Here is a 25,091-nt window from a genome sequence, read left to right as displayed (position 1 = left end):
GAATGACCTGTATCCATGCTGTTGGGATTCTATGATGAGTGTGATGTGGTTAAAGGTGAGCAGCTATTCTTGGCACTGTGTGAAATAAAATCCTGGAATGCACGCACGCACACACACACACACACACACACACACACACACACACACACTAGAGTTTACCTTGCACTGACTGTGGTTGAAGTACGTTTTACCAATAACGTAGCTGATGGTTTCTCACTGCTAATTGTATCTAATGTCCACCATCGTGTACCGCGAGCAAGCTATAAACCAGTTGGAGCAGAGGGGAAATGGCGGTGAGCGTGCTGGTGTTTTTATTCTTCACAAAAGATGTACAGGTTAGGGTGGATTGGCCATAGTAAATTGTCCGTAGTGTCCAGAGATGTGCAAGAGAGGTGGGTTACCCATGGAACATGCAGGGTTACGCGATAGGGTTGGCGTTTGGATCTGGGTGAGATGCTGTTTGGAGGGTCAGTGTGGACTTGATGTGCCAAATGGCCTGATTCTGTAGGGATTCTGTGATTTTTTTCCCCCCTAATACGATTTATTACTGGATTGGAAAGTTTGTGACAAGCATTGAACCTTTTATGCAAGCCTAGTACAAAATTGAAGAGCCAGTCGGTGCTATTGACACTAAAGCCTGTACCCCTCCTCTCAGTAAGAGCACGATGCCTCGTGGAAAGGAGAGCCTGTGTTTTGTAGAAATGTTGCCATCACCTTGTCGAGGTGGTAAGGTTGAGTTATCTACCAAAACAACAAACCCTGGAGATCACAGCGGGTCAGACAGCATCTGTGGAGAGAGAGCAAGCGAATGTTAAGAGTGTAGATGACCCTTCAGCTGAGCTGAAGCTGAATCTCTGAGTCCTGTAGGCTCGCAATGTGAGCTTGCTGTCTGACCCACAGTGATCTCCAGGGTTTTTGTTTTCAGGTTCAGGCATCTACAGTAATTTGTTCCTACACTGACTTACCTGTAGCTGTCAATTTTTTTTGCTTGTGAGGTGGGCACCCATTGTCTGTAACGTCACATCTGATTAGTGGCATGTCAGCTGAAGATAGCCTGACACAGAGCACAGTAACTGCAGAAAAGTTTTATCAGTGCATTGTCTCCTCCAGCCCCTGCAGATTTTTAGTTGAGTTGTAACCTTTGGAATCTGAAACAAAGTGCCGTAACTGGATTGCAAACTGTTTTTTTTAAATAAATAACATTGTTCCAAACTATTTGAGTGTTTCAAGTAGAAGAACAAAGTGTTCTTGAACCGCCACTGTTAATGCAGAATTAACTGTAAATTGCAAAATGTGACCTGAACTAGCCCCATGTGGATCTGAGTTTGATTCCTTTTATACTTTTACTCACTAATTACTTCTGGACTTTGACATGAGGTGCACTCTTAGGGAGGCTGGGTGTATTTCAGCAAAGAGACACCTCTTTAGGTATAAGTCGAGGGGGTTTGATTTAATGGTCTTCGGTTTTATAAATAGTCATGCAGCTGAGCTTCGCTCCTTCTCTGGTGATTGGAACTTTTCAGATATCTTTCCCAAAGGGATCACTGCATAGCTGTCGGGGTTGAAAAGCCCACAGTTGTCCTCCCTCTTAACTCCTGTCCTCGTTCTGTGGGACAGGTTATTGAGGGAAGATACAGCTGTCCTGCTGTTAACTGAGTGAGATCTGTGAACACATGGCGGACCAGAAATGGAACCTGGAACTTTTCTGCAATATACTGCATCCTGGGGAGGCAATGGTCTAATGCTATTATTGCTGAACTGTTAATCCAGAGGCCCGAGTAATGGTCTGGGGGCTCGGGTTCAAATCCTCACCACGGCAGATAGTGGAATGTGATTTCAGTAAAAACCTGGGATTAGGAGTCAAATGATGACCATGAAACCATTGCCGATTGTTGGAAAACCCCATCTGGTTCACTAACGTCCTTTAGGGAAGGAAACTGCCATCCTTACCTGGTCTGGCCTACGTGTGACTCCAGATCCACAGCAATGTGGTCGACTATGAACTGACCTCTGGGTAATTAATGCCAAGGCAGCAATGTCCTCATCCTATGAATATTTTTTAAAAAAAGAATTTTGAGGTATTGATGAATTGGAGCTTTTTAAATTGAGGAAGCAATGTGGTTGACTCTCGGCTGTCCTCTGGCAATTGAATGCTGACCTAGCCAGCAATGCCCTCATCTGGTGAATGAATAATATTTTAAAAAGTGCTTTTAAAGTTTGCCATGGAAAAATTAAGCTTTAATTGAAGGTTTGCTTGTTGCATCTTCTTGAGGTCATGAATGAGACATCAGTAGTTCAGGATCTTGTTGGCATGTGTTTATCCCTGTCTGTAACACCAAACTAGGATTGGATACATGCGTCACCCAAAACTGTAGCTTTACCTGTTGATGTCAAGTGAAATAGTCATTTTACATAAAAACCAAAAAATGTGGAAGCTGAAAATCTGAAACAGAAATTTAATCTTAGTAGGATAATAGGTCGGTACAACGTAGTGGGCCAAAGAGCCTGGACTGTGCTGCTCTGTGTCCTAGGAAACCGAAATTGCTGGAGAAACTCAGCAGGCCTGGCATCATCCGTGGAGAGAGGAACAGAGTTAATGTTTCAACTCCAGTGACTGTTCTGCAGTTTTTTGACCTGGAACGTTAACTCTGCTTTCTCTCCACAGATGCTGCCAGATGTGCTGAGTTTCTCCAGCAATTTCTGTTCTGTAATCGTTTTATATCCTTAGCTGCTGTATAAACACCGGCACTGGGGTCATGTGCATTTCTATGTTTGAAGATGCCCTGAATCTCTCTAATTTGCAGGACAAGTTGACCTTCAGGCTGTTGCATGACATTGTGATGGCGTTTAAAGCCGCTGTTTCCACCACGAAAGGAGGAGATGCTGGTGGGGAGCCCAGCAAATACAAAGTTGAAGACAGTTTGGGTGAGTCTGCCAACTGCGGTTAAAATATTGAGAATCAGAATAATGTATCCCATTAACTGAGTGAATATTTACGGTGAAAATCTGAGCGAGTGGATGTTAGATTAAAGGTTTTCTGTAAATGTGCGTAGCTTCATTAATTGGTTGCAAATGATTTTGGAGTTCTAAATGAATTTAGAGCTTTATTGACTGACTGAATCTGTGCACGGGCTTGAAAGCTGAAATGTAGCAATGCTTATTGTTATCTCTTGGATCAGAAGAAATAGATGTGGATCACACAATATTGAAGAAACAAACAGAACGGTTTATCACAGCTTATTATTTGTATACAAATGCTTGATCCACAAACAGTGTCTGGGCGAGTATCAGACTGTTTAGTTATAAAATATCTTGTCATGTTTCAAGTGGCCTGATTTTAAGATGGAGTGTGAGAACGCTATCCCCTGGTCACATGGTACCATACAATCATGAGCATGTTTCTTAAAGATGTACAGATTGTAATAGCTGAGAGGTCATGTTGGAACTGTACAGAACTTTGGATAGGCCACAGCCAGAGCACTGTGTGCAGTCCTGGTCCCCACATTTTAGGACAGATACGGTTACACTAGAGAGGATGCAGAGGAGACTCACCAGAGTGTTGTTAAAACAAAGAACCATGGATGCTGGAGATCTGGCACACAAACAGCAATTGCTGGAGAATGTCAGCAGATGCTGCAGCATCTTTGGGAAGAAAGCAGAGTTAGCGTTTCAAGTCCGGTGACTCTTCAATAGAATATTGCCAGAGACAGAGCATTTCAGCAATAGAGAGAGGCTGGATAAGCTTCGGTTGTTTTCTTTGGAGAAGGTTGGGGGGAGAGGAGGGGGGCGTGACCTGATTTAGGTGTGTAAGATTGAGGGTTATAGACAGAAAGCAGCTGTTTGCCTTTCTTTGGGTTGATAACAAGGAGGCATGATTTTAAATTGAAAGGTAGAAGAGTTTACCAGGTATTGGAGATAAAGCTTTTGTGCCCGGAGGGTGATGGGGGTGGGGAAGGTCTGGAATGCACTGCCAGGGAGGGTAGTTGAGGCAGGAAACCTCAACCTTTAAAAAATACTTGGATGAGTGCTCAATGTGATATAACACTGAAGGCAATGGGTCTGGTGCAGGAAATGATCTGTAGTGGTATATTTTCAGCAGTACAGACCTGAAGGGCCAAAAGGGCCCCTCTGTACTGTATAGTTCTATGATTCTATGGGACAGAACACAAACAATTAGTCACTTCAATGTATTTTCTTTTATCAAGTAACTCTCTGCTATTTTAAAAGAGGTGTTACAAGCTTAAAATGAAGTTTGGCCCTTAATTAAAAAATAGAAGGAGCATTCTGTCCCTTCTCGAGGACAGCAGTGCTGTCCTTACCAGTGACATTAGTATCTAGTTCTAATAAAAACCCCAAAGGGATGCTGTGTCGTGAGCTTGTTTATTTTGTATCCGCTGCTTTTTCAACTGTAATTTTGCCCTGAGTTGCTTACTGAGCATGTATATCCCGAATGTGTATTTCTCCCACTCCTGTTCTCCTTTAAAATTGGATTGTGCTGGGAATCTAGCCCCATATGTACCATAGAACTTAACATTCTCATAAATCTGCTTTGGTGTGCCTGGCCTGCCTTATTTTTAAAGTGACTCATGTATGCAATATGTAATGCCACAGCTTTAAGACCATCGGTTATTTCCGAACTGTTCCAACAGCATTTGGCTTCTGGCAGTGTTCTGAAATCGCACATGTCGAAGGACTAATCTACTCATTCTGTTTTCGAGAGAGCTCGGATGTGTATCGTGCTGCACTTCTAGGAAAAACACCAGATAATGTAATCGTTGTCTAATAGTGAAAATATTAGTGAAGTATCAGAGTGGATTGGATTCAGAGAGTCACGCTTATCCTAAGCAAACTGGCCCGGCTCCACTTTTCCATTCATGCACTGATGAAAGTGGGGGACAACTTCAGTTGTGTCATTATACTCACTGCCCCGAATCCCAGAATACTATCTGCTGTATTAACAGCTCTCGTCCTGCCACCTTTGATTTACAAATACATCCAGATTCCTCTGTTGCTGCACACCCTTTGGAATAGTGCACTTTATTTTACACCATCTCTCCACATGCCTTGTGCTAAAGTGTGTCACCTTGCACTTAGAGTCGCAGAGTCATACAATGTGGAAATGGACCCTTCGGTCCAACCACTCCATGCTGACCATAAGCCCAAACTAAACTAGTCCCACCTGCCTGCGCCTGGCCCATATCCCTCCAAACAGTTCTTATTCATATGCTTAATCAAATGTCTTTTAATTGTTATAGCTGTAGCCACATCCAGTACTGCTCTGAAAGTTCGTTCCACATGCAAACCATTCTCCATGTGAAAAGCATTGCCCCTTGTATTTTGAAAAATCTTTCTCCTCTCACCTTAAAAATGTCACCTAGTCTTGAAATTCCTAATTCCAGGGAAAAGATATCTGCCATTCACCCTATCTGTGTCCCTCATGATTTTTTTCAACCTCTGTAAGGTCACCACTCAGCCTCCTACTCGAGTGAAGAAAAGTCCCAGCCTATCCGGCCTCTCCTTTACCTCAAACCCTCCATTCCCAGTAACATCCTGGTAAATCTTTTCTGAACTCTCTCCAGTTTAATATCCTTCCTGTGACAGGACGATCGGAGCTGGACACAGTATTCCAGAAGATGCTTGACCAACATCCCATACAACCTCAACATGACGTCCCAACTCCTTACTTAATCTGCCACCTATCCTCCCGCTTTACCAATGTGTCCATGTCCTTCTGAAATTCTACACTGTCCTTCTCACAGTTTACAATTCTCCCGAATTTTGTGCTATCACAACTTTGGAATTGTTCCCTGCGCCCTAATATCTCGATCGATGCTTTATACCTGGAAAAGCAAGGGTCCCAAGGTTGACCCCTGGAGAAGTTCCACTACAAGCATTTCAGCCCAAAAAAATTCATGAACCATTAACCATTAACCTGTTTTCTATCGCTCAGCCAATTTTGTATCAGTATTGCTGCTATCCTGTTTATTCCACTATCTGTAATGTTTCTTACTAATTTGTGTATATTTCAGGAAGGAAGATTTATAAAATCATGAGGGGCATGGATAGGGTGAATAGCCAAGGTCTTTACCCCAGGTTAGGGGAGTCCTAAACTAAGGGCATAGGTTCAAGGTGAGAGGGGAAAGATTTAAAAGGGATCTCAGAGACAACCTATTCACACAGAGGGTGGTGTGTGTATGGAATGAGCTGCCAGAGGAAGTGGTGGAGGCTGGTACAATTACAGCATTTAAAAGGCATCTGGATGGGTACATGAATAGGAAGGGTTTAGAGGGATAGGGACCAAATGCTGACAAATGGGACTAGATTAATTTAGGATATCTCTTCAGCATGGACGATTTGGACCAAAGGGCCTATTTCAGTGCTGTATGACTCTATAAGCCTATTGTGTGGCACTATATTGAAAACCTTCTGAAAATCTGTATACACAATGGCAACAGCCCTGTCCTCGTCTGCCCTCTCTGTTACCTCTTCAAAAAAAAACCCAAGTTAGTTGGATGTAATTTTCCCTCAAATCCACACTGACTCTTTCGAAAAGACCAACACTTTTCCATGCAGTTACTAGTATTGTCCTGTATAATTGTATTTTTTTTAAGTTTTCTGCTACCAAAGTTAAACTGACTGGCCTGTAATTGATGGCCCATCTACAACCTTTTTCTTTGGAACAAGGACAGTGTTTGCAATTCTCCAGTTCTCTGGCCTCCTCTGAATCAAGGGAAGACTGCACAGTTGTTGTTTCTGCCTCTAATTTCCACACTCGCTTCCTTTAGTATCGTTGGCACCCTATCCAATCTCAGTGCTTTGTTAACTTTAAGCACTAACAGTGTATCCAGTGCCAGTGAAGATCTGTGCACGCTGGAAGAACAACACCTCATTTTGAGCTTGGGGACCCTGCAGCCCTCTGGTTCAATAATTTTAGGGCCTAAACTCTCCCATGTCCTAGCCCCCTGCCTCTCTCACCAGGCCTTGTTACCACATAGCCTGCCATTGCACACCCCCTGTTAGTCACTAGCAGTCCCGATTAATGGCTGATCAGTCTCTCCTAGTCAGATCGTTATCAACTCTTTTGTCTGTCCAAATGTTCTTCTCTTTGGACTCTATCCCCATCTATTGTTTACACCTTACAACCGCACCCCCCGCTGCTCCATCTGCTGCATAAAACAAACATTTTCCTCGGTACCATCAGTTCTGAGAAAAGGTCACTGGGCCCGAAATGTTAACTCTGATTTTTCTTCACAGATGCTGCCAGACCTGCTGAGCTTTTCCAGCAACTTCTGTTTTTGTTCCTGATTTACAGCGTCCACAGTTCTTTTGATTTTTTTTTGTGGACTAAGAGTGAGACCAACATTAAATTTCAAATTTGAGAGGTGCATTCAGACGTCTGTTAACAGCAGGGACATGTGCCTGTCGGCACATGCGTTTTGTGTCTTCTGCCCGATGGAAGAGATTATAACCAGGGTGGGAGGGGTCTTTGCTCTTGGTTGCCTTCCCCAGGCAACGAAAGGTATAGATGGAGTCGGTAGATGGGAGGCTGGTTTGTGCGGTGGACTGGGCTGTGTTCACAATTCTTGGTAATTTCTTATGGTCCTGGGCGGACCAGTTGCCGTACCAAGCTGTGATGCATCTGATTGGATGCTTTCTTTGGTGCATCTCCAAAGATTGGCAAGAGTTCTTGTGGACATGCCAAATTTCCTGAGCCTCCTGAGGAAGTAGAGGTGTTGTTCTGCCTTCTTGAACATTGCATCAATGTGGGTGGGCCTATCTGAAATCTTTAGTGGTATTTGTCCAAACATGTGACTTGTTTCTGCTGAGGAATGTGAGTTTAGCATTGTGTCTCCTGTCTGGTCCACAGTCTTGTCATTGTACTGGGTTCTCCCTACATTGTCCCCTTGGACTGAGCATCGATCTGTTACAGATACTCAACATTACACTTTAAGGGTTGCCTTTTGGCATTGCCATTCAGTGAAGTGGTACACGGGCCTGTGTGATTCGCAGTGTTACTGGAAGCCCCCATGTCTATCTGGTATTTCATATTTGTTTGATGATATTGTGTTGCTTTTGTGATGGTTGTAAACAAATTTTCTGCTTTAGACTTGATATTGCCAACAGGCGTGGGTTAAATTATTTGAATTGTAGCTCGATTTTCTTTTTTGTATCTCACATCTCTTGTGGCAATAGTTACCATGGTCTTTATCGCCTTCTTGTTTTCTTACCTCGAGACACACTTGTGTCTAAAGTGGCTTTGTTTCTTGCGTTAAAATGCTGTTTACCCCACAGTAGACATGTTTCGCTTGTTTGATTTTGACCATCTCTGCAACATTTGCAGGATGACTTTATCTTTCTGCTGGCCTTTCTGTGGATGCTTATTGCTTTCCTCCAGATTATGAGTGCTCAAAGTCTGGGCTGCTTTTCAACAAGCTCGCCTGTTCTCCAGCATACAATCTGTAACCACAGACTTACAAGCTCCTACGTGTTATTTTTACCATTGAGAGTCAGAGTATGTTAGCATTTGTGGTGTGAGAGTAGGATATCTTGTTCTTTTGATAACTATCCCTAATGTGATCATCTTTCAGGTCTCTGACTTTGCAGGATTCTGTGAGCTGTTAATTCCGTCTATATCTAACACTTTTTCACCACATGCTCTAATGTTAAACAAATGCTGTGCATATGTAGCATTCAGTTTAGATTCAATGTTTTTTTTTCCCCTAGGCTTCTCTAAGATTTCTATAGTCTGTGTTTTTTCTGCTATTTGAGATATAAGTTGCAATACATTGGGCAACAGGCTGCCCCCGATAGTGACAAAAAATGTAACGAGTCAGTGCTATCCTGCCTCATTACTTAAATTGATCCTAATCTTGTCATTTTGTCACAACGAGTAGGAAAATGACTAGTTCTTTTCCATATCCCTTTTCTTTATCAACAGGGGCCTGAAGGGATAAAATTGCAGCCATTCTGAAAGAATTAATCATAGAATCATCATAGAATGCCTACAGTATGGAGCTCACCCCAGTGTTTCAGTTCAGTCTGCTTCATTGTTCGTTTCATCAGGTTGCAATAGCTCTTAGCAGCACTGGATGTTTCTGTGTTCCTCTTTTAGTAGCTGTGCTTCGGTTCAACTCTTCAACTCAGTGTCCAAGTGGAGCTGAGGCTGTGTTGCATGCTAGTGGGACAAGAGTCTTATCACGACAGTACCTGCAGAAAGGGGGCCACGGAGCAGAGGTCACATGACTATGGTGGGCCATGAAGGACATTTGCACATCATTGCATTTAAGTCCAAACATACTCTGTAAACTTTGGCCCATCCACATGTCTGCTTCTGGTGTGCCAGCTCCTGTTTGTCCATCATCCTCTGTGCTCGGTCACTTACATCAGCCCCAGGTTAAGCAACACCTCTATTTTTAAAACATTAATTTGTGGGTTTTTTTTAATCTCTGCGTAGCCTCACTGTGTCACCACCTCCAAGGTCGCGTACTCTGTTCCCTCCTCCAATTCTGTCCTGTCATGCGACCACAGATTTGAGGATGCAATTTACTTTTAGTAATCCAGGGATCTGCTGCCGGGCCGAGGAGCCAGATTTCAGCAGCGAAACACCAGTATGTGATACATGTTCCCATTATTGGCACCATGCTTATCCCTTCAGTGACACAGGAAACCCGAGCCTGTTGGACAGGGTCATGGTTCTGAAAGTGTTAATCATAGCTTCGCCACACTGTGGAAACAGGCCATTTGGCCCATCGAGTCCACACCAACCCTCTGACGAGCATCCCACTACCCTCTCCCTGTAACCCTGCATTTCCCATGGCTAACCCACCTCACCTGCATGTCCCTGAACACTGCAGGCAATTTAGGATGGCCAATTCACCTCGCCTGCACGTCTCTGGACTGTGGAAGGAAACCGACACAAACATGAGGAGAACGTGCAAACTCCACATGGACAGTTACCCGAGGGTGAAATAGAGTTTAGGTCCCTGGCGCTGTGAGATAGCAGTGCTAACCACTAAGCCGCCATTAACGTTGAGCTGCATTGACCTTCATCCATTACGATGCTGTCTCAGGATATTTGGATAGAGAAGTAATTAGTCTTGCTCGAGGTGCAGTGGGGACAGATACGATTTCCTTGATGCCCGACAATTGGCCGTATGCCTAACTGGTTCATGTTAATCGTGCCCATTGATGTCATACAATAAGTTGTTGAGGCTCTCTCTTGTCGTCTATCTTCTACCACTGATGGTCAATAATGCCCTTAACCAATAGGGAATGGAGGATTAGTGGCAGTGAGCTACTTTAGGCATAAGCCACCAGAGCTTGGTAGCTAGATGGTAAGACATTCTGGTAGCAGTGGGATCTTGAATAGGACAGTGAGGCACTGTGCACTTCAGCCCATTAACACATGCTCAGTTTAAGATGTGAAAATTATACCTTGTTGAAAGTTGATGCATTAATTGTAGTTGAGTTCCCTTTCCCACCAATATTATGCTGAAAAGACCCGTTTTTACAGCGTGGAAACTACTCCATTTCAGCAGCATTCCAGCATTCTCAAAACAAAAGCAAGACTGCCAGGCTATTCAATATTAATTACAAACCTATAATCTAACACCTAGGCTACTGTCGCATATTTGCTTTTAATAATGCAGCGGCATTGCCTGCAAAATTGCTTGTGTGCAGTCAGACTGGGACTGCAGCTAATGACAGCACAGAGTATACCCACAGAAGTTGCTGGCAAAACTCAACAGGTCTGGCACATCTGTGGGGAGAAAGCAGAATGAATTCTGCCTCACAGCGCCAGGGACCTGGGTTCTGTTTCACCCTCGGGTGACTGTGTGTGTGGAGTTTGCACATTCTCCTCATGTGTGCGTGGGTTTCCTCTGGGTGTTGCAGTTACCTCCCACAGTCCAAAGATGTACAGGTTAGGTGGATTGGCCATCCTAAATTCGTGAATTCTGACAAAGAGTCACCAGACCTGAAACATTAACTCCGCTTTCTCCTCACAGATGCTGCCAGACCTGCTGAGTTTCTCCTGTAATATCTGTTTGTGTTTCACATTTCCAGTATCTGCAGATCTTTGTTTTATTTTAGATTAAACCCAATTTTTTTTCTGTTAATTCATCTCTTTAACATCTGTTACATCAAATTTATCATGGGTTGGGATGGTTCCCAAGATTCATATTTTAAAGCAGTTATATTCCTTAAAAAAGAATGTTACTTTTATCCCGATCAGCCTCTGAATTTGACTTTCCTTTCTGGGCTACCTCTTTCAGAGTTTGAAATGTGACCTCTAGATTTATGGCAAGCAAACTAAGATAGTATTATCAAAGCAGTCTATGCTTTTTCATTCAAAGTCACTTGGTTTAAAAATCTTTAATTCATTTGTTTTTCCATTAGAAAGGTAAATGCTATTTTAATTCATTTTGGGTCATTCCAACAAACGAACATCGCTCATTGGCTTTTTTTTTTACCAAGCGATTAAAAAGAATTTGAATTTGAACAGTTTTACGTGTGGGTGTTATCAGGGACCCTGGGCCTGAGAGATCTTCTGGATTAGGTTAGATGGCCAAACTGAGACTCAAAGGGAGTTCCCTGCACTTTTTTATTCCTCAAAATTGTCCTGCATTATTCTTTGATTTCAGATGACTCTGTGGGCTTGTGACAGATGGAGAAATCATGCACAGTATAACCAAGTTTTGTGGACAGACTGATGGATCAGTGGGTCTTTACCTGTCTGCCATTTGTTTCAAAAATGACACAGGTAAAGTGGCCAATGGCTGCACATTTTTTAAAAAACATTTTCATGCAGTGAGCTGATCAGTTTCAGGGATGTTGTCCATGAGAGTGTGGCTGTGACAGATTCATTCACATCTTTCAAAAGGGAATTGGATAAGCAACTGAAGATGGAGAAATGTAGGACCGGAGCAGGGGATGGGGGAACGTCATTAACCTTGTCTGTCGTGTAGAGAGCTGGCATTAACATGATGAGCTGAATGGCCACTTCTGGTATGGTCACTATTTTGTGATTGTCATCTGTTAGTGGTTAGGAGCAAGGTGTAATGTTATATACTCAGTGTTGCAAACCATTCGCTTTGTACAGTGCAATTTGACTGTCATCTGAAAGGTGTAGAAGTTTTGCCTTCAAGATAAAGCATCTTGCTTGAGTGGTACCCTGTTCCACCACCTTTTTAAACATTCACTCCTTCCACCATGTGCAGAAACTCACCAATGCTACTTTCAAACATTTTCCAAACCCGAGAGCACTACCAACTAGAAGGACAAGGGTCACTGATGAAGGGTCTAGGCCCGAAACGTCAGCTTTTGTGCTCCTGAGATGCTGCTGGGCCTGCTGTGTTCATCCAGCCTCACATTTCATTATGTTGGATTCTCCAGCATCTGCAGTTCCCATTATCACTAGAAGGACAAGGGCAGCAGGTCTGTGGGAACAGCACCCCCTGCAGGTTCCTCCATCCACTGACCACTTTGATTTGGAAAAGCGTTGCTGTTCCTTCATTGTTGTTGGAACTGTTTACTGAACATCCCAAGGACAGCAGTGATTAAATAAGACAGCTCACCATCACCTTCTCGAGGGCAGTTAGAGAATTAGGCAACAAATACTGGTCTCGTCAGTGCGAATTGCCTAAATCTTAGGAATAATTTTTAAAAATATAGTTAGTGCACTTTTTTTAAAAAAAAGTAATTTCTTCAATTTTTCTTCTCCTATTTTCTGGTTATAATTCTTTTTGTAGCCTGTATACCTTGCCAAAAACCAACTTTGTTCCTTGTGCTTCTCCATTTTTGCCTTTCATTATTTGATCTCTCTGGCCTCCCTTCCCCTACTCCCTGTCTGCCCTGACTCCATTCTTACCTATTACCTGTAAAGTTTCTAGCTTTTCCACTCCACAGTGACTCTGTCTTGTGCAGCCCCCCCCCTTCCAATATGGATGAATTGGACCGAAGGGCTCTTTCTGTGCTGTATGACTCTAAAGCTGTTTATGAATGGTCTTCCTTGATGGCTGGTATTGGTAAGCAGATGGATTGCTTCACAAATCTACAGTCATTGGGAAAATGCCTCTGGATAACATAGCCCTTCAGCAAGACTGCTGAGTAGCCATTCACAGAAGAACACAGCAACATCGAATTTCCGGACAGGGTAGGCCATTCAGCCCCTTGTTTCTGCTCCCCCATTCAGTAAGTTCTCTCCCCCCCCCCCCACCACGTCCACCATTAATCCTCAACTCCCCATTGATTTGATTTGAAAATCGATCTAACTTGGCATTATATAAGTCAAAGACCCAGCCACTGCAACTGACTGAGGAAGAGTAGTCTACGCTTAATGATACTTGGAGATGAAAGAGATTCTCCTCATTCAGGCTTAAAATTCTTAAAACACTATTCCTTAGATTTAGTCTCCCACTAAGAGAAACCATTACAAAAACAGGAGTAGCTGGAGAATCTCAGTAGGTCTGGCAGCGTCTGAAGAAAAAAAATCAGTTAACGTTTTGGGTCCAATGACCCTTTCTCAGAACTGAGAAACTGTTGTCTGGGTAACCACCATGTCTTATTCCCCTCAAAATCTTGCACGGTTCAGTAAGTTCACTCCTCATTCACCCACACTGCAGTGGATATAGGTTGGACAGGTTGAGCCTTTATAAGATGAGCCCTTGAGCCCAGGAATGAGTCTGGTGAAGCCAGAAAAGGGGTTTACACTTTACATTTTATGGATGGAGCAGCTGTGGTGGGCATTCAATCGTCAAACATAAGTGACAGCTCTGGGTTGTGACTGGGTTCTTCTCTGAGTCCGTTTGCAAGTCGATTTTGTACACGAGTGGGAATACAACACAGAGCAGGGTAAAGTGGCTGTTTGCAGGAGCAGGAAATGCTAGTATGTCAGCCCTTTAAAACCACACAGCTCTATGGCATCACTTTCAAAAGTACGAACATTTGGAAAGGGGATGTTCAAAAATTGGGGCTTGCTGCATGGGGAGTGTTGAGTGGTGCTATCTACAGACATTCTAATTCATGTCAGTGCTATCAGTGTTTCAGCCATCAACATCAGAATCCCTACAGTGTGGAAACAGGCCCTTCAACACCGAGTCTCCAAAGAGCATCCTCACCCAGACCCATCCTTACCCCTTTCCTCTGTAATCCGCTGAATCTACACATCTCTGCACACAGTGGGCAATTTACCTCGGCCAATCCACCTAGCCTGCACGTCTTTGGACTGTGGGAGGAAACCGGAGGAAACCCACACAGACAAAGGGCGAATGTGAGGCTGCAATTGAACCTGGGGCTGTGAGGCAGCAGTGCTAACCACTGAGCCACCGTATCAAGTTATTTTACAAAGCGATCGTTGATGTGTGCTGTGAGCTCAGTTAAACTGCACAATTAGGTTAGAAAAGATCTTTTGCAAATTGCAGAAACTGATGTCGAAGTGTGATAAACTTTCTCGGGTGTAAGTATGTCCCTTCGCTCCATTTCCAGCATTGATAAAGCTGTTTAAGTATCAGATCTCCACTTAAAAATCATTAATTCTGCTGAATTAACTATGACCTTCCCTGGTGGTTCTTTCCCCTGGAATCTGTTTTGTATTTTGGCTGCATTGATCATTCCCATCAGTCCGGATGGAACTTCTTGCAGATTGCTGGCTGGATTTGGGGAGCGCAGACTCTGGTCAACTTTTCAGTAGTTCACTGGTCCCATGCTGCCCAGACTTTTTTGTTTATGGCTGAGCTTTGCACTTTTTTTAAAAAAAACATCATTTTTCAGTGAAATCTCCATTACAACAAGCACTACGCCTTAGAAATACAGGACAGGATGTAAACCACTTCAGTATCGCACTATGAAAGGCACCATGTAAATGCAAAATCTTGCACCTGTACTGAAATCTGGGATTCTAGGTTCCAATAAAGTGTAGGAATTAAATAATGGAAAACATTCAGGCCAGGAAATGAGAAAGGACACTGTCTGATGCGCAGTCTACCTCATTCATTGCAATTGTGGGGAAGTCAATAGCCATGTCATATTATGACTGGACTGTTAATCCAGAGATGCAGGTAATGCTCTGGGGATCCAGGATCGAAACCTGCCACGGCAGATGGTGGAATTTGAATTCAACAAATATCTGGAATTAAGAGCCTAAGGATGACCATGAATCAATTGCCAGGAAAAATCCGCATAACTCGTGTCTTTTTTCATCTTGAGAAAACAGAACTTCTTTTTTCCCATTTGTGCGATGTGGGCATCATTCTAAGGAAGGAAATGCGCCATCTTTACCTGGTCTGGCCTACGTGACTCCAGACCCACAGCAATGTGTGGTTGACTCATAACTCAATTAGGGATGGGCAATAAATGCTGACCTCGCCAATGATGTCTGTATCCAATGGAAGAAAAGATTACCCTGAGTGTGGGGCCTCTCCTGGCACAGTGGTAATATCCCTAACTCTGGGCCAGGAGGTTAGGATTCTAGTCTCACATACTCCAGAGGTAACACCGTCTCTGAACAGGTTGATTCGAAAGTATCTGGTTAACATTGAGCGTTTGTCAGTTGCATTTAGGAATGTGAATGTTATGTTCTTGAGGTGTATCGTTTAGTGTGCTGGACAGCACAGGTTCCTGGGAGGAGTATTCCACTGTCCTTCGACAGATTGGAATACATTCTCTTTCAAACACTAGCAGGTGGTGTTGGAGGGCAGCGGCTCGTTTGGGTGGGTGGGTGTTAAAGAGACCAACAATAGGACCAGTCCATCAGTCGAGTTGCTTGCTTGGGTTGGGAGGGATTTATCTCCAGCTGGGTAGTTTGGTCGCTCGTTTTCTCGCTCGCTCGCTCGCTCCATCTCTCTCTCCCACTCCCTCTCTTCCCCCACTTCCCCCCCCCCCCCTCCCCCACACAGCAAGTGTACAAGCACCATATTTATTAAGTTGTTCAGTTAATTTATAGGTGATTACAGATTGGGTGTTAAGCACTTAGCATTGTGTTTTATGTGGTTTAATTTAAACTGACTCCCATTAAATCTATATGTAACTTGCAAAATGAAATTTGACCTGGCCCCTGAAGACTAAAGACAGGGATAAGCAGTTTGTATGTTGCTCTCCTTTCCAATCAATGTGGAAACAGAGCTGAATATCAATATCTAATTATTCCAGTAATATTGATACACATTCAACACAACAAACATAGGTTCCTATCCAGTGCCTCTAACCTTGATGCTTTATTGAGGTCAATACAGAGTGGTTTACATTTCCATCTTGTTACTAACATTGAATTCAAACCAACTCCCCTTCAATTGACTTTGGCTTGACTTGTAGCAATCAAGTAAATCCATAAACCGAGGGCTCAAACTTTCTTGAGGTACGCGTCCAAGAGCTATGGGTTTACGGGAAGAGTGAGTCATGTTGGCTTTTCGCAAGGAGGCCGTTGCATTTACACATCCACCACACACCGTTTGTCCAGTTTGAAGCCTCAATGAAGCATCTCCTACTCCTGTCGGTTCCCTGTCAATGTTCACTCGTTATTCACATTCAATCCTGAATGGTCCATGTTGACAGGTAATCTTAGAACATTTTCTCGCTCCTTACGATTCGCTCACATTTACTTCCAGACTTCTTCCTGTTTCTCATTTTTGTTTGAGCAAGTTCAGGCCCTCTTAAAATACAGAGTGTTCAACAGGCAATGAGACCATTTGGCCCTTGGTTGTGAGTGTAAGTGTGGTCTGTCGCCGATCCTACAATCTTTTCAGGCAGTGGCCTACTTATCTCTTAAAATTCTCTCAACTACTCTGCCCAGGAGGAAAATATGGCTTTATGCTGTTCCAAACTATGGCTAGAAGAGTAGGGCCAAACAGAGTCAATAGATAAAGTTCCAATAAGCATTACTGTTCATTTCTCGCCTGTCCTCTCAATAATGCTCAACACCATCCAGGCATTGAGTTATCCATTGGATGGATGTTCGGCCCACTGCAGTTGACGCACACCTCCTGCAAGAAATGGTGACCTATCTTGATTTTATTTATCACTGTGGAGCATGGTCTACAGGAAAGGCTGCCATCACCTCAGGGTGACCTGGGATGGGTATGAATACTGAAATCAGCAAAATATCCACATTGCAAGAACAAATGTGAAGGAACGATATCGAACGACTCAGAGTAAAACACTCTCTCCTCTGCCTGTATCTCAGTCCAGCTTACTGTGCAAGCTTGATATTGTTTCTTCTTTACAATAACCCTCCTGTAACTCTTTTCGCTCTGAGCTTGCCAATTTTGAGACCATTTTATTGTGTTTTGTTAGAATGAAATATAAACAGGCAATGTTGCAGATTTGTCCTTAATGATAAAAGAGTCTTATTAAGCCAAAAGAATAAGGATAAAATAGAATAAGACATTATTTATTTCTAACACAAACTTAAAAGTTTTCACATGTACAATGAAATATAATGCCAATAACCTCAAAAACACTCCTTCAATGATTCCCAAAACGCCCCTGTACAATAGTCAAAAGCACCCTTGAACAGTATTCACACCAGAAAATCCTTTTATATAACCCCTTTAATGGTTTTAATTTGACTTCAACTCACAGTCTGGATAATCCAATAGCTTCAAGGAAAAACTGTCATATACCCGAATCTAAATATTCTCCACTTCAAATATCCTCATCTGGATTTTATTCAAACACTTCCAGTCTGGGCCTGGCAGAGATTGATAATTCCTTGCAAGATCAAGAATTTAAGGGCTACGGGGAGAGTGCAGATAAGTGGAGTTGAAATGCCCATCAGCCATGATTAAATGGCGGAGTGGTCTCGATGGGCCGAATGGCCTTACTTCCACTCCTGTGTCTTATGGTCTTATCACTAACTCCTTATTCTAAGGTAATCTAGCATTAAAAACTCTAACTGTATGCCCCATTTCTCAGGAGCATTACTGCACATGAAAATTTCTGCAGAACCATCTAAAACTGTAAGTGATACTGAAAACGCCTCTGTATCTAAGTTATAAGTGTTTCCACTAAATATGAAAACAAAAGCTAGCTAAGTCTAACAACTCTTCAGGCACAATTGTTCACATTTTAGGTTGTAAACCCCTCCAAAGGTAAAGGAATACCTATTGGTTCTAAAAACTAGCTGCCTCTAAAAGTGAAACATTCCCAAGCAAATTATTTGTTCTTGCAGAGATGTTGACAGTGCGACAATCTCTGCACCTAGCACTAACCATGTTTGCTCTTTTAATTCTCTAGCCTGTGCAACTTTGCTACCTTGATTACTGTAAACTCAAACTCCACTCTGCTTTTTGATTTGACTCAGCTATCTTTAAAACACTGGCCTGATTGCTACTGTTTCTGAAGAAATGTGCAGTAAAAGTCAGGGTTACTGGTGACAGACACAGCCTTTGCTGGGGTTGGTGAGGATGAGAGAAAGCAAGAAGGTTGTATTTTGGAAAATGAGACTGTAGATTAGCTGTCTGTCGATCATTTCAAAAAAGTACGATTTTTTTCTTAATTTTGAATGGCAAATTCGCTGGATTACATGACCCATCTAATCCACTTCAATTGACTGGAAATTCATTGCAATCTCCCCGCCTCTCCCCTGTTCTGTTGTTGCTCTGATAGTCAAAGGCACTCTGTTCGATCAAATTGACAATCTAGAATGCACTGATGCTGAAAATGTTAACTAACATTCAGGTGCTAAGAAGATATTTTGGAATGAAAACTAGTAAGAAAATACGATGTGAGAAAAGCTTCTTGCACTGTTGTGTGAAAAAATATTTGTTCTAAAGAAAGTAGAGTTCTTCTGAAGTTTCCTACTTGAAATGACTAGGATCACATCTGCTCAATGTACCTACATAAGGAAAGCAATTCAGATGCTCAATTAAACTTCTGTAATTCTTAGTAAACTAACGGGTACTAGAACCATTGCAAGCACGATGGGCTGCATGGCCTTCTGTGATGTAACAATCCTGATTCTATGATGTTGGTGCCATGTTCTCCAAGGAAATGACTCTGTGCCTGCTATTTCTGTACAGTCTTCAACAGCCTGGTGTCATTCTGTATCCGCGATCTCCTCTTAGCCATGCAGAAGCTCCTTCAATTAAAACCAGCTGGAGACCAGAAAAAGTAAGTCCCTCAAACTCCAAGTTTATTCTTGAGAAGCAATTGTGTTTTCCGTTAATGTTAGTCAAAACCTCTATGGTGCCTTTTTTGTCTCGTTAATTGATTTGCAATGTGTTTTCTCTTTGTGTGTAGCAAAATTTAGGAAAAAAGTAACTAATTTCATGCATTTGCCCTCATTTTTGCTATAAAAGTACTAGAAAGAGAATAACCAATGTCATTGTTTAAAGGGGCAACACCAGAAATTCAGGTTTAAATTTCAGACCGCACTTCTCATCATCGGCCATCAGAGGGCGTCTAGGTTGAAGGACCTCCCTGCCATGTTGTTTCTCACGTGCCTTGTGCACTCAGTTCTATCTCAACCTCTCCACCTGCCTCTTCCCTCTCCCAACTCCACTTGTTCAATGTCTTAGCTCTGTGCAACTCTCTCCATACCTTCCTAGTAACTTTTCACTCGGCCAGTTTCATACACCCCTTGTCTAAAATCCAAGCACAGTGATTGGGGCCTGGTTCAGATAAGGCACACTTGGCTGCACTTGTGTGCCACACTCAGGTAGTGAATGGTACTGCAGCTTTCCAGCAACATCGTTGGTCTGTTGGCTTTTATGGATCTATATTAATGGGTTCGCAGCCTGACAGCAGGGGGTCTCCCACAGGAACCTCAATTGGCTTTTGAAGTTGAATGCAGACTAAATGCAAGAAAGGTGCTAAGTACAGGCTGAGAGAGCCTCATTGAACTGACGCAAAAACAAAGTTGCTGAAAAGCTCCGCAGGTCTGGTGAATAAGAAAAAACATGATTAATGTCTGGTGACCCTTCCTCAGACCTGTTAAGTTTTTCCAGCAACTTTGTTATTATTCCGGATTTACAGCATCTGCAGTTCTTTCAGTTCTCGCTGAACTGACAATCGTTTCTCTTGGGTTCGAGGATACTGAGAGGGGACAGGATTGCGATGTATAAATATGAGGGACACAGCCAGGATATATAGGAAAACCCTTTCCCTTTGATGGCCAAAGTGCATTGATTTAAGGTAAAGGCCAGGAGGTTTAGGGGAGATGGGACAACAATTATTTTCACTGAGTGGATAGCGGGAATCTGGAACTTGCTACCTATAAGTGTGGTCGAGGCAGAAACTCACCATTTAAGAAGTGTTTAGATGTGCACAAGCGTCACTAAGGCACACAAGGCTATGGGCCAAATGCTGGAAAATAGGATGATGAGTAGGTAGGTGGTTGTCTTTGACTGGAACACAGAAGGGCATGTTCCTGTGCCGTGGAGCTACAGAGTCACAGTTACAGAACTTGTTAGCTGCTGCAAATTGCCAAAGTGTCTTTGACACCGATTTCCAAACCCACAGCCCCTGCTACCCAGATGCCAAGAGCAGCTTGGGCACAAGGCCTTCTCCAAGACCACTGTGCCTTGGAATCGTTTTGGTGCTGAGTCAGATCCCTGAAACTTCACGCTGAACAGCACTATGGGACGCACACCTTCCCCACACTCTCTGCTGGAGTCCAAGATGGCAGCACACCTCCATCTTCTCGAGGGCAGTGGGGGATGGGTCATAGAATGCCTAGCCTTGCCAATGACCCCCTCATCCCGGAAATGAGTACGTTGAAGAGAAATCAAATCTCATTCTCAGTCTGTCAGGGGCATGAGCGCCGATTATTTGATAGCTATGTGCCTAAATGCGCTCAAGCTTTTTTTTCTGGCATGAGGGCAGCCATTAAAAGCAGGAAGGAAAGCAGATGGGCCAGTCCCTCATGTTTTCACTCGTCCTTCAGTTGAGCCTCAGGATTCCCCTTGCAATCTCCATCCAGATTTACAAAAACCATTGTAGGGGCGGCACGGTAGCTCAGTGGTTAACACTGCTGCCTCACAGCGCTGGGGACCCGGGTTCGATTCCACCCTCGCGCGACTGGCCGTGTGGAGTTTGCACATTCTCCCCGTGTCTGCGTGGGTTTCCTCTGGGTGCTCTGGTTTCCTCCAACAGTCCAAAGTTGTGCATGGTAGATGGATTGGCCATGCTAAATTGCCTGCAATGTTCAAGGATGTGTAGATTAGGTGGGTTATGGGGGGAATGGGTCTGGGTGGGATGCTCTGAGGGTCAGTGTGGACTTGCTGGGCCGAAGGGCCTGTTTTCTCACTGTAGGGATTCTATGAAGAACAGTGAGAGAGGGAGAAGTAAGACTCTCCCTCCCTATGAACAAATAGTCAATAGAAAAGTATTTGTTCTGTGATTTTTTTTTTGCTCTGGGGGGGGTTGATCTATTATTTATTTGTCCATGGGCTTTGAACCGTATTAAAAAGTACAAGGGTTTACTCCCACAGTCCAAAGATGTGCAGGCTAGGTGAACTAGCCATGCTAAATTGCCCATAATGTTTTGGGAATGTGTAGATTAGGTGGGTTCATAGGTGAATGGATCTGGGTGGAATGCTCTGTGGGCTGGTGTGGACTTGTTGGGCTGAAGGGCCTGCTCCACACTATAGGGATTCTATGAAGGGTGTCGAAGATAGTCACTTCGCCTGCATGGTCTGGGGTCAGAGAGGTACCTTCGGTCAATGGTCACCCAGCAGTGTGTGATGGCTGTCGTGTTGGCGTAGTGTGACGTGCCACGTTTTACAAGGATTTTCATCGACTTTCCAGGTTCTTACTACCCTCCAGCAGCCCCCGATGGCCCAAGATCCGACAGGATGTCAGTACCTACTTGACCAGTCTTATTCAGGTACGTTAACATAGTTTTACTCCAGAGTGTTTACTTTTCAGGTCAGGCACATGAGGGACCTGTTGCTGGGCACAATATAACTGAAGGAACAGTTGAATGGAAGCGAACAGCCTAATGCTCCCACAGGAGTGGCCTGGACGGCTATAAATGGGGAAATCCACACACTGGGTTTTCCAAGACTTCCTAAGGTCTTTACCTCCCCTGCCACCTTAGTTTTTGGGAAAATTCCACAGGAGGGGAACATTCTCTGGTAATAGGAAGAGATCCTGAGGGGGCAGCATGGTGACCGGGGAACAGGGGTTGGATGGGATTAGTGGAATGGTGTGTTGGTCAAATGCAAAGGTGAAAGGTCACGTACTGGTGATTGGGGGTCTTTGTGTGGGTAAAGTGATGGGAGCAGACAGTTTGAGACATGCTGGTGGTTTACAGACTGGGTTGTTTGGCCTGGGGGATCAATCTTGTTCCTCTTAGCCCGCAAGCCATGCTGCAAAATCTCTTCCCTGATGGGCTCAGTTCTTCTCCTGTCTATTAGCTCCTGCCTTCCTCAAGATCAGGGTGATCAGCTACTGTGAGTGAAAGCAGAAATCTTGTTAACACTGAGGTACTCCGTGTCTTTTAGAAGCTTTTACTAACCTTTCTGTAGTGATTGTAATGAGATCAGCCGGGTGGACCTCCTAGATTATGAGCTCCCTGATTGAGGTTGCTAATTTGATCCAATCAGGGAGCCCTGGCTGACAGATATATTCAGAAGTGTCAGAGGTTCTGTTCACTGAGAGCTGGCTCTGAGGGAGCTGGATCAGTGCCCAGGACTCTTCACATGTAAATAAAGGGGGACTTAGTGACAGGACACTAATCCCTCTGAAGTTATTTCACTTCTGATGGTGAATTGGCTGGTCAGATCTTTTAAAGCTGCAAGTTGGAGGTTTTCTTTTAAATGTTAAAACGTTCTAACCATTCCTCTGACAGCAAATGCTCACAACTCTGATGGGATGTTTGCTCTATCTCAAGTGCTATAGCTGATCAGAGAACCACATATCATTCTACCTCAAAATCAATGAGTAAATTAACCTCCCGCTGATTCAAGTCAGTTGAAACCTGAGTCAGCAGAGGAACAAGCCAAGCCATCCTCTGCATTTGAACAATTTAAATCAAGTATACGAGAAGTAAAATGTAAGACAACAAACGATAAACTGAGTTATGACTAGTCCCTGAGTGAAGTTTCCCAATTTCTTCTGTTCCCCTGTTGGGCCTAACTCGATCTGTAAAGTCCCTAGGCTGAGTACGAGTGAATGTACTCCCCTCAGTTATTATCCGCACACTCAGTTGGCCACAAAATTAATTGTGACAAGCATCTCTTCCCTTGTGGATTCCTCTCTCCCAGCTTCCAAACGAATTCATGATTTTGAAGGACCCAATTTCTTGAATTCACAAAAACCGTACGTGTATGTATTAGTTAATGTGAGCAGAAATAGTAATGCATCACGTGTGCACATGACTTAGCAATAAGAGGAGATTCCAAAAAGATAAATGTTTTAAAAAGAAATTACCGATCTCTGAATTGTTGGTGAACTGTACCGAGTTGAACACTGTTCCTGTTGCAGTGGCCGTCAGCAATAGCATTAATGTTGGCAGTTGGCTTTGTTGGTTAATTTAAACTCCTGTCCTGACTCCTTTCAGCAGTGGCTCACTAGCAGCACTCGGTGAGTGAGAGTCTGATCCCTCCCTTTACCAGCAATGCAGGGCTGTTTAAATGGCTGCTCTCAAACTTGTTGCCCTCGCAGCAAGCTGTTCCCCCACGCTCAGTCATCAGTTCACCACCACACCCAGCTTAGTGTTGCAGTCAGTTCTTGACTTCTTTTTTGTTGGAAGGTTAAAATATCGCAGTTGTTCACGAGGTGGCTCTGTGCAGAGAGGTGGGTGGAAGACAGCCTCCTTTTTATTTCTTTGGATTATGTTTTACACTTTTTTTATTGTTTCCCTGATACCTCACATTTCACGGATGCATACAGATGCTGCCAATATTTTGACTGTTGCAGACTTGCATTAACAAGACACCTTTTGGATTTCACAGCTAAGACTGATTTATCGCCATGGCGACAGTGCTCTCCCACCTTTAACTGTCACTAAACATAAAGATGTAGAATGAGGAGTGGACCATTCAGCCCCTTAAGCCTACCTCACCATTCTGGATAATGGCTGATTTATCTCTCTCCATGCCATCTGATGATACCCCCACATCCCTTGTTACCTACCTGTCTTGATTTCTGCCTTGAATATAGTGATTAAAAGGCGTCTGGATGAGTACATGAGCAGGAAGGATTTAGAGGGATACAGGCCAATTGCTGGCAAATGTGTCTAAATTAATTTAGGATATCTAGTCAGCATGAACGTGTTGGGCCAAAAGGTCCGTTTCTGTGCTGTACATCTCTATGGCTTCGTGACTGAGCTTCCCCGGCCTTCTAACGATGGAGAACTCTCAAGATTCTCCACCCTCTGGATGAAGAAATGCCTCTTCATTTCTGTTCTAAAATGGCTTGCCCCCTATTCTGAGCTTGTCTCCCCATCCTCGACACTCCAGCCCAGGGGAAAACATCCTTCCTGCATCACCCTCATGGAGCTCTTTTAAGGAGTTGTAAGTCTCAATGGGATTACCTTACCTTCTGAGCTGTAGGATCCGCAGGGCCAGTCTACTTGATCAGTCCTTGTAGGATAGCTGTGCCAGCTCAGGCACCAGTCTACTGACCCTCCACTAATGCTGGTGACGCTACGCTTCACCGATGCCTCCCTGTTTCTTTCTGCTTTTAGCATGAGATTTACTTTCCCAGTGTCATTGTCAGTCATTGTACTCTTCCATTGGGGAGGCGATGGCTTAGTGGTATTATCACTGGACTGTTAATCCAGGTACCCAGATAATGTTCTGGGGACCCAGGTTCAAATCCCGCCACGGCAGATGGTGGGATTTGAATTTGATTTTTAAAAAAAAGAGTAAAAGTCTAATGATGACCATGAATCCATTGTCGATTGTTGGGAAAAACCCATCTGGTTCACTAACGTCCTTTAGGGAAGGAAACTGCCATCCTTACCTGGTGTGGCCTACATGTGACTCCAGACCCACAGCAATGTCGTTGACTCTGAACTATCCTCTGGGCAATTAGGGATGGGCAATAAATTCGGCCTGGCCGGCAACACCCGTATCCTGTTAATGAATAAAGAATAAAAGGAAACACTTCTCGCACATTTTCATTTAGTTTGTTTCCTTACACAGGTAGAA

At 43.6% G+C, this 25,091-nt stretch overlaps 1 protein-coding gene across 1 annotated transcript in view; it reads left to right on the top strand.

The window, feature by feature from the left end:
• noc2l (NOC2-like nucleolar associated transcriptional repressor) overlaps positions 1-25,091 on the top strand; it is a 220,264-nt gene that overhangs the window by 19,881 nt on the left and 175,292 nt on the right. The window contains exons 5-7 of the mRNA XM_048561296.2: positions 2,805-2,925; positions 19,014-19,104; positions 21,742-21,820. Of these exons, the coding sequence (XP_048417253.1) occupies positions 2,805-2,925; positions 19,014-19,104; positions 21,742-21,820 (291 nt within the window). The remainder of the gene's footprint in view (positions 1-2,804; positions 2,926-19,013; positions 19,105-21,741; positions 21,821-25,091) is intronic.

This window comes from Stegostoma tigrinum, chromosome 28 (genome assembly GCF_030684315.1).
Source record: "Stegostoma tigrinum isolate sSteTig4 chromosome 28, sSteTig4.hap1, whole genome shotgun sequence".
Classification (NCBI taxonomy): domain Eukaryota; kingdom Metazoa; phylum Chordata; class Chondrichthyes; order Orectolobiformes; family Stegostomatidae; genus Stegostoma; species Stegostoma tigrinum.
Note: the sequence above shows the minus strand (reverse complement) of the source record. Positions and strands in the feature narration are given on the sequence as shown.